Below are 10613 nucleotides of genomic sequence, written 5' to 3' on the forward strand. Positions count from 1 at the left end.
TTTGGAGTAGCCCATATTCTTCGAATAAGCTTTATGTTTTTCAATACTTTGCATTGTTTCCATATATTGTTTCTTCAAAAAAATTTCCCTAATTTCATAGTAGGATGATGGCTTAAATCCAATACCGTGTCGGGCAACCATTTCAAACATCTCTTGAAATTCAACACTTCGTGCCACATTGAACGATATAACATTGTTATAGAAAAAAGAAGCAATTTTCTCACATGCACCCTCTCTTAAACTCTTCTTAAAAATATTATTGATGGTAGGTTGGCTGCTTACTCCTCTTTTCTTGAGGATATTCCTAGAGCTCTCAGTATCTTCATCATGTGATCTTTTTTCACCAACTTCTACAACCTCATCTCATCATCAATGCTTGATTTCTTATTTAATCTTTTTTGCAAACCACATACAATGTCCCATATTTCTTTCTTGACTGCCTCAGGAACAGATTTGCATATTCCAACATCTTTTTGAGTGCAAACCAAATGATGCTTCATTCTATAAACACCTCCTTGTACAATCTTTTGACTAGAATTGCATTTAATTTCGTTGGTACCTCCATCAACCGAACTACCATGTTTCCATGCCACATCAAGCCTACTTCCAAGAGCATTCTTAGTTCTTGAAGATTTTTCTGCTCCACTCAGAGGGATAATAGGGACAGAAGGCGTTGAATTGTTACAAACAACAACAGCACTTCCACTAGAAGCCATTTCCAAAACTACACTAAAAAATCACAACATAAAAGCTTAACCAGTGCATGATGCATTCAGAATAATTGAACGACTTAATTTCCAAGATATTTCAATTTTATTTAGACATTTCAATTCTGATGTCTAAAGTAGAATGCTAAATTTGTTTTGTATGCTAAAATAATATCTTTTGGAAACATAACTACATAACCAACACTTCCACTAATATTTTTTGAATGCTTAAATAGAATCACTTTTGTAGTGCAAAGATAACTACATAAGCAGGATTGTTCTCACAAAATTAATTATGCTTACTGTATAAAATTAATTTTAAAAACTCAAAAAATTATCAAAACATTTATAATTATCGTGTAACTCGTTTTTTACACCTCAAATGTAATTTTGAAAGAAAATATAAAGGTTCTGAGGCGATGTAAGTCCTTGTTAATTTTATAAAGTACATATTATATATAGTGTTAATTTAGTTACAAATTCATCATGACATTTATTATTTAATTTATTTGGTGAAGTTATTTTTAACTCAAATTCTAAGAAACGAATTTGCATTCAGATACTTTTTACATCTATAATTGTATAAGCCAGGTATATAAAAAGAAAAGAAAAAAATAATCTAAAAACTATAGTTAAGTGGAAATCAAGTGGAATGCAAATAAACGATTCCCACAAGCATTTCATCGAGCAAGTGGAATGCAAATTCACTTACCTCATATATAGTAGCTGTCCACAATACAGAGAATATAAACCACCAAATCAAACACAAAAGAAAAGAAACATAGAGAGAAATCGAGCAAGGAATCTAGAGTAGAAATAAAATGAAGCTTCAATTAAACACAAAAAAAGAGGCTGATATAGAAGAGAAAAGGAGCAACGCATTCAAAAAACAATGTGGAGGAGGAGAAAAGCTAACCAGAAATGTTGGAGTGATAGTGGATGGAGGGCGCGACCAAGAAGCTCTGACCAAACAGCAGCTCAGGCGAAAAACCTTGAACAAAGATGGGTCGGTCTCAAGATTGAATTTTGGTGAGCAAGCGATGCAGCCGTGCAGAGCGAAACAAAAGATTTAGCTCTGACTCTAACGTTAACATTATGTTTTAGGGAAAAATTAGATATTTTTGTTTTTTTTAAAATGATACGTTTTAACTTTTTCACGTTTAATAGCAGTGTTTTTAACGCTTTTGCCATCTTTACGCTTTTATGCTGAAGCGAAAATGTTTTGTTAAAAATAAAACGTAAAAGCGGCGATTTTACGTTTTATAACGCGTTTTTGACTACCATGGCCATAATACGTTTCCTGGTACAATGAATCTTCTCTTAAAATCATTGACATATATATGTAGAGTTTGGTGTTTGTCATTTTAAATGACATACATAAGTTATGTCATCTTAAGAGAGAGTTAGACATAAGAAATGAAAATTATGGGAGAGAAAGTGAGTAGTTTTTTTTTAATTTAAATTTTAAATAAAAAAATATTTTCTTGTGTCTATCTCTATATTAAAATGACATAACTTTAAGTCTTTATGTCATTTAAAATGACAAACACTTTTCCCATATATATATTGTTAGGGGTGTGCATGGAGCGATTTATAACCGGTTTTGCCAAAAATCAAAATGAACCACTTTTAAACGGTTTGGTTTTCAAACCGAACCAGTTTTCTTTTTTAAAACCGGTTTTGATTTATCCAAACCGGTTCTAAAACCGGTTTATGGTTCAAAACCGATTTTGATTTAAAATCAATCAAAACTGATTTTGAACCGGTTTTAATTCAAAACCAGTTATGAACCATAAACCGGTTATCAACTTCAAAACCGATTTTATTTTTGATGAGTTGTGCTATTTTTTTATTGGAATAAAATAAAAAACACCTTTATTATTTATTTATTGCTAAAAATATCTAGTCTATTTTGATTAAACATGAGAAGACCCACTATCAGTGTTATTAAACCCGGACCGACCCGGCCGGGTCGACCCGGGAACCGGTAAACCGGTCATCTAACCGGTCCGGTTGAAGCAACAGACCGGCCATGCACCAGAATCGGTGCGACCCGGTCCGACTCGGCCGATTTTCATAAAAACCGGTGACACGGTCGGTTAATCGGTGACCCGGTCTGGTCCCAAAAAAAAAAAAATTCCAAAATTTTTTTTCAAAAAAATTATAATGGACATATTTGAATTTTTTATGCTTATTGACTTACATAAGTTATGTACCTACAACACTAATATTATCTCAATTATGTACTATGCAGAAAATTTTGAATTAATTTATAGTTAGAGATGTCATTTTCTGAACCTAAAGTCCCGTATCACGATTATTATATTTTTGTTTGATCTTTTATTAAATAATAATATGTGATTTATTACATTTTACATTAAAATATTTGAAATTTGTATCATTTTTTTCGGATATTTGAGTAAGTTTGTAATTTTTTAATATAAATTATAAAATTGCATATAATTACCGGGTCATGCGGTTGAACCAGTGACCCAGGTACCCAGTACCTCGATCGGGTCAATGACCGGGCCGATTTTAATAACATTGCCCACTATTGAAGCCATCAATCATGAATTTTTTTGTTTTTACCTTAAATAAGCTCACAATAAGCAAAAACATAAAAGATAAAATTGCATTTGGGAATGGAATCACGAAATTTTACCATAAAAATGGTGACATTTACACTTTGGGCATTTTATTGCGTAATTCAGTTTAGATTGATAGTGATACACTTAAAAACAGAGAAGGAAAAAGAAAGAAAGATGTAATCAAGAAATTCTTTTCTTTTTTAAATTTGAAGTCGATAAAATTTTGTAATGGTTGTTGAATGTTCCGGTCTTTGTAAAATATTTGACAATTCTTTTTTGGACAAATGACTTCAATATTGTCTTTTCGATATCCAAATTCAATTTTAAAACTGTTGTGAAGATGGACAAATGACTTCAATATTGTGGAATTTACTAAGCCTTTCTCAGCTTGCAACGAATTTCTTTAATTTGGACATTGATTTGTGGTTTTCATATAATATTGGTGGAGAGACCGAGGCCTGCTCATCAAATAAATGGATCTTTATGTTTCTTTCTACTTGATGGAAGATTTGGTTTTGGAGAAATAAAATGAATAAAGGGGAAGAAGTCCCACCTGTTGGCATTAAAATAGAGGTAATCAAAGAAGTTAGTGCTCGACGTGGAGGAAGCTGCTTCAAATCTGGTTAAAAAGTAAAAATAAAAATGGATATGATTTGGTTATTTTGGATATCCAAACTGTTGTGAAAATGGATAATCGAACCTAAACCAAAATTAAAAAACTGGATTGGTTTTTAAAATTGTTTCATAAAAACCAGTTTTTGTAATTGGTTTGGTTCAGTTTATGGATTGATTTGGATCATTTGGTTTTTTGAACACCCCTATGTATTGTACTTTTTTATCATTAGAATTGCACACACAAAAACCCTAATTTGTTTGTCTCGTAACATAAAAATTTAACAAAATTTTATGAATAATATTTTGTATGACATATAAACACGTAATTGCATCATGTAGGAACAAAAAAGAAGCTGAATTTCTTTCTTCAGTCTCAAATTAAATAATGATGTTGAACAGTACTTTAAAATAATATATCTATACTTTCACATATTCAGCTAAAAAAATAGGTATTATCAACACGATGATGTTATATATAGAAGAGAGCAATTATTAATGTCTTAATGAAAATATAAAATAGGTAAGTGATTTGCAACTTAATATTATATATTTGTAATAGAATGTAAGCATAATTAAGATAATTACGCACAATCTCCACCAAAAAAATTTAAATGTTGTGCTTTACATCAAGGTAATAAGTAAGATGCGCAACTTATAATTGCAAAAGTTATAAAACCCATTCCGCGATGCACTTTGGATCCTTGCTCCTATTAGAAATGAATGATAAAAAAACTATAAACAATAGTGCGAATAGAAAACATCATTGTGTGGGAGTAAAATAGTGTTATAGCAATGCATCCATTTCATAATTACCATGAAATAAGATACTGCAAAAATAGCACTTAATGAAATACTGATTGTGCATCAAATACTGATTCTGCATGACAATAAAAAAATTAGCAAAAAAATTTATGCAATGACAAACGAAATTGCTATAAAGATAATTAAAAAAGGGCTCTCTCACTAAATTTTTTCTTCCATTTTTACCTATGCCAAACAACAATGTTATCTCTTTCTAGAGATAACCAAAAGCTTCAACTACACTAATCTTTGAAATACTTTCTTATAGACTATGTTAAAAGTACTATTTGTAACACAACCATTTTCATTAAGTATCAACATCTTCAATCCCTGCTTGCTCTTTATTCTGGATAGTGCCACATATAATTGCCCATGAGTGAAGACATGCCTAGGGAGAAAAATTCCAACATGAGAAAGTGATTGTCCTTGACTCTTATTGATAGTCATGGCAAACGAAACGACCAGGGGGAATTGTCTTTTTTGGAAATTTATAAGAAATGTATGATTTGATGGGCTCATCGTCATTCTAGGAATTAACACAATTTCTCCTATATTGCTTCTTGGGCTTTTTGACCCTTATGCCCCTTAATTAATAATTAATTACCAAATTGCCCCTCATTCAAAACTATTTCGAAAATTTACCCTTCCCAACAAACATAACACCAATCTACCCCTGTTTGACCGTTGACCGCGAAGCCTACCCGGGTACACCATTACCTACCCGGGTAAATTTTGAAACTTTTTATCTACCCGAGTATGTAGGGGTGTACCCGGGTAGAGTTCTTGAATCTGGGAAAATGTTTGAATTATTTACCCGGGTACGTAGCAGTGTACCCGGGTAAATCGCGTCCAGAAACCCCAATATGTATGGGTTTCGGCCATTGTTGCGAGGTATAGGGTTTTTGAAACCCCAAATCTTTCTCTCTTACCCTCTCTAATCCGAAACATCACACATATTTCATCTCATCATTTCAGAAAGCTGAATCTTGGGGGGACATTGAGATTACATCTCCACACTCCCATTTTGTGCTAAAAAATCTGAACCAACCTCCAAACCCAAAACCTAGATCTAATTTTTGTGTGAAAGATGAGTTCAAGTCCAAACATGGTTCCTATAGTTGTTTACTACAATGGGAGGCATTTTGAAGGTCCGAACGGTGTCCGATTTGAAGGAAAAACAAAAACGATGAAAATCAAAGTGGGCACTACATGCAATGAACTGAAGGAGAGAATTCTTCAAAAAATGGGGTCAGAAGGCATACATTCCATCCACCGCATGATAGCCAGGTTAGAGACTGTAGTGGATATGGATACAATATACTACATTGGAAACGATATAAATGATGATGAAGATGTGGAGTTCGTAACAGATGCGTTTGTTGAATGGAAAATATTAAAATATATTGAGATATATGTTGAAGTTGATGTTGGACAATCTTCATCTTTACCGGTGCATACAACCACTACTGCACACTGTACCGGTCAAGAAGATACAGTTGTACGATCTTCTGCACCTCCTCAGGTAGCATGGGATGAGGATGAAGTGGATGAAGACGAGGACTATGTGGACAGCGAAGAGGAGGGAGAACCTGAAAGTGCTATTCCAGAAGGTGATTCGTCAGACACTGATGTGGACGGTAATTTTGAGGCTGACATGAGCGCCGTAAGTCTCGGTACCCCAGCCTTGTCACCACTTCATGTCGACCCAGTCAGTAGTGGTAAGTTATTAAATTTGAATATTTGCTTTAGACAATTTATTATTTGTGGTAAGTTATTAAATTTGACATGATCTTTAGATGCAGGGTCTGAGGAGCCATTCTGGAATGAAAGCCAACATTATTCATTCATTAACTGGGCGCACCCTAATGACGAGTTGGAGATCCTTTATGGCGATGATGACTTGCACGGAGGTTGGAAGTTAGGAGATCCGTTATTTGTGCAACAAGAATTTGGGTCCAAACCAGAATTGCAACATGATGTGAAGATACATTGTATGAAGGGGCGCAGGACAGCCATAGTTGAAAAAAGCGACGAGTCAAGATTTGTTATGAAGTGTAAAAACCATGCTGACGGTTGTCCCTGGTATATGAGGGCAATTAAGCCGAAGAAGGGAGCTAACTGGGTGGTCCGTAAATGGGGTCAAGGTCACACATGCCTAAATCAAGGCCTAGCACAGGATCATAGACAGTTGGATTCAAATGTCATTTGTGCGGCTATAATGAGTATGTATTCTACTGTTTATTTAATGATTCAGATTAATTGATAATATGGTAAAGTTAATTTTTTTTTTCCAGATATGTTAAAGGAAGATCCATCCACAAGACCAGCTCTGATACAGGAGAGGATACAGGGAACATATGGATACAACATAACGTACAGGAAGGCCTGGAAGGCAAAAATGAAGGCCATCGTTAAAATATAGCATTCTTCCACGTCCAGATACCCGCTCTGTTCGGTAGGATCCCACACTGCTTCAGGAGCCTCTCACCAAATATAGCATTCCAGCCTCTGGCGGTCTTCAAGGTCTCTGTTGCCATAGGCACTCCAAATCTATGCAGAATCTTCTGCACCAGAAATGCAAAAGGCAATTCAGCCTTCTTTGACTTGGCTGCCTTCCACATCAGTATGCATATGTAATGCCTCCAGTTCACCTGCTGACTGTGAAGGAGGGCCCACAGGATGACAAAGTCCCCTTCCAGCACCTTTGAGTGATTATGCGGGCGCTGGAAAATAATATGTGTCACCACATAATGAAGAATGCGAGCAGAAACTGACAAGTTGCTAACAGGATAATGAGCAAAATGACCGGGCTCAGCGTCTGCCCTCCTAGTCTCTGTAACAATGGTCTCCCGGTTATAATCACCAAATATATGATGGCTGTCTCCATCATATAGTGCTGCTCCTGTGACACCATCAAAATCGAACCCCAGTATGTGATGGCTGTCTCCATCAATATGTGTCTGCTCAAGAAGCGGCACGATGTCAAAACGCTCTAGGTTGAAGAATGCCGAATCCAGTGATTTCGGTTCGCAGATCTTCCGGGTCATGAAAAACTTCACGAACTTCTCGTGTGAAGGAATGTCATCCTCAAACAAATATCCGAACGTCAAGTCCGGAGCCTGACTCGAAGCAGCCTGGGGCTGAGAGGATGACGACCCATCGTGACGACTCTTGGTTCTTCTCTCGGAATGGGTCACTGGCAGCTTTGAAACGCGTCGAGAGGTCATTGTGTCGCACTATTAAACTGAAAAAATAACCAAAATCAGAAATTAGATACATGTTAGGGTTAGGGTTAGGGTTAGGGTTAGGGTTAGGGTTAGGGTTAGGGTTAGATTCAGGGTTAGGGTTAGACAAATTGATAAAATAATTCGGACAGAATCAAATGATATAAACGAAAATACAATGAATCAGAACAGAAATCATAACATAATTGAAAAAACTGAAAAAAAAATTCACCTTTGATCGATTTCAATCGGTAGAAGGCAGAGAGGTTGCAAGGTCCGCGAATGATGATCACAAACAAGACGAATTAGTGCAAGATTCTGCCTGAAATCGCTCAAGATGACACTCCTCCAGCAGCTCTACTCGGGTACCCCTTTTGTGGGTTTTCGAAATGGGGCTGCTGGGGTATTTTAAAACCCTACCGTCGATGTTTACCCGGGTACACTGCTACGTACCCGGGTAAATAATTCAAACATTTTCCCAGATTCAAGAACTCTACCCGGGTACACCCCTACATACTCGGGTAGATAAAAAGTTTCAAAATTTACCCGGGTAGGTAATGGTGTACCCGGGTAGGCTTCGCGGTCAACGGTCAAACAGGGGCAGATTGGTGTTATGTTTGTTGGGAAGGGTAAATTTTCGAAATAGTTTTGAATGAGGGGCAATTTGGTAATTAATTATTAATTAAGGGGCATAAGGGTCAAAAAGCCTTGCTTCTTGTAAGAATAACTGCCTTAACAACATGATTCCCCAATTTAGTAATAAGCAATCTTGTGCTGTTGCATAAACCTCTTGATTGATAAACATTTCTCAATAGCATAATTGGAAATTTAACCTTCAAAGTTAATTTATGATCAGGAATTCCCAAACATAAGAATGTATTTAAGATCTCAGGTGAGAACTCATCATCCTCAAATGATGAATTCCCATCTTGCTTCAAAACCTTATTCGAACTCAAAAATGTCCTTTCTTCACCCGGAATCAGACATTAGGTTCTCGTTTAACATAACAACATTGGATAATTTAGGAGTTAGAATAACACGTTCTTTGAAGAACGTCAGATCTAAAATATTATCCAGGAGATTTGGGTACACAAAATCAACTATATACGAAATTCTTTAATCAACAATTCATCTGGAATTGTTATAATAGATTATCCATCAACATCTTCTCCAAGATCACCATCCCCTATTTTAAGAAGCCACTCAGAAAATTCTTTTATTTCTATCAAATTATGAGGGCTACCTCCAGAAGCAAGACGCATGTTCTTGGTCAAAGTTAATAAATGACAATGGGACCATAGATGAAAAGAATTGATGGTTGCATGAACTATCTCTTGTCTGCTACCATGAGAAATGATATGTAATATTTGCCGAAAGTCACCTCCTAGAACAACGACTTTTCCACCAAATGGCATATCAACACAGCTAGTATAAGAAAATCTAAGAATATCTTTAAGTGTTCTATCCAAAGCCTCAAAGCAAAATCTGTGTACCATTGGGGTTTCGTCCTAAATGATTAACTTTGTTTTTGACAATAACTCAGCTAGAGTAGAATCCTTCTATATATTGCACGTTGAATCTTTAGTGATTTAAATAGGAATACGAATTCTTGAATGTGTTGTTTATAATAACACTCACATGTAGTTGTGGATTTAATATTGAAGAATAATTATAAAGAAAGTAGAAGAAAAAGAAATAAAGTCACCTTTGGTGAAAAAGGAGTTAAAATGACAGTTAAGAGGGAAAAATGTGGGTAAAAAAAGTTACCCAAAAAGTGAAAGTAAAGTTAGAAACATGACTAGAAAAATATTCTAGTCCATTGGGTAAAATTTGGTAATGAATGGAGGTGCATAGATAGATAAGCTTTTACTCAGTTAAAATAACTTAACATATTTAAGTTAAAGAACCGTGAACCTTCGTCATTTCCTACTTCCTTCTTTGTGCGTTGAACCCGTAGCCATTGGAATTAAAGCTTAAATTGAACTTCTTCATTTCTTGATGAAATTAAGTGAGGTAAAAAGCAAAGTTGCTTAGAATTGGGAGACAAACACAACCCTTGATCCATAATCTATCAAAAAGCCTTATATTGAGAGAAAAATGGAAGGGAAAGTGGTGCCCTTTTTTTGTTTAAAGGTTTAAGGTGTTTTGATCTCATTTGAGGTTAGAAATTCACTCATTGGGCGATTCTAGGTAAGTTTATGTTAAGAAATCCTAGTTTTCTTTGAGTTTTGAGAAAAATTGAATTTAGGTTTTCATTTTGAAAGTTTGGCTTGATTGAGCATGTTAGATCTTGATTGAGGCTTAGCTCATGTTGAGAAAAAATTTTAGATGAGGATTTTAACGGTGAAAATATATTCGAAAAAATTAAAGATACCGTTTTTTGAATAGTGTCGTATACATGAATAGTACTGTAGAGATGAACAGTACCGTATATATGAATTGATGATGGATAATGATGTAAATGTGTTCATTGGTTATAGTGTGAGACCAAGTGGACATGTGGAGCAAGAGCATGGACATTGAGCAAGGCTCTTGATTACTTGAGATTAAGGTAAGTATCAAGCAATGGTTTGATGTGAAACTTATATGAAATGTATATATGTTTAATTATGATAAAACTCACCATGGATAGGTGTGTTGGTCATTTGTTGAGCATTTTGTTGGCTTGTGAACCCTTT

The 10613-nt window shown here is 35.2% G+C and overlaps 1 protein-coding gene across 1 annotated transcript; it reads right to left on the reverse strand.

Annotated features, from left to right (window-relative positions):
- Positions 1-9086: 9086 nt before the first annotated feature.
- On the reverse strand, positions 9087-9431 carry LOC133300339 (uncharacterized). The gene has a single exon (XM_061499860.1). It carries the CDS (start codon positions 9429-9431, stop codon positions 9087-9089), a length of 345 nt encoding a protein of 114 aa, XP_061355844.1.
- Between the last annotated feature and the right edge of the window lie 1182 nt (positions 9432-10613).

Source organism: Gastrolobium bilobum, unplaced genomic scaffold (genome assembly GCF_033153095.1).
Source record: "Gastrolobium bilobum isolate Gb01-03AN ecotype WA unplaced genomic scaffold, APGP_CSIRO_Gbil_v1 utg12113, whole genome shotgun sequence".
Classification (NCBI taxonomy): domain Eukaryota; kingdom Viridiplantae; phylum Streptophyta; class Magnoliopsida; order Fabales; family Fabaceae; genus Gastrolobium; species Gastrolobium bilobum.

Bases quoted from the DNA above. Each gene is read 5' to 3' on its own strand.
- LOC133300339 (XM_061499860.1), bottom strand. From the start codon at position 9,431: ATGGTACACAGATTTTGCTTTGAGGCTTTGGATAGAACACTTAAAGAT.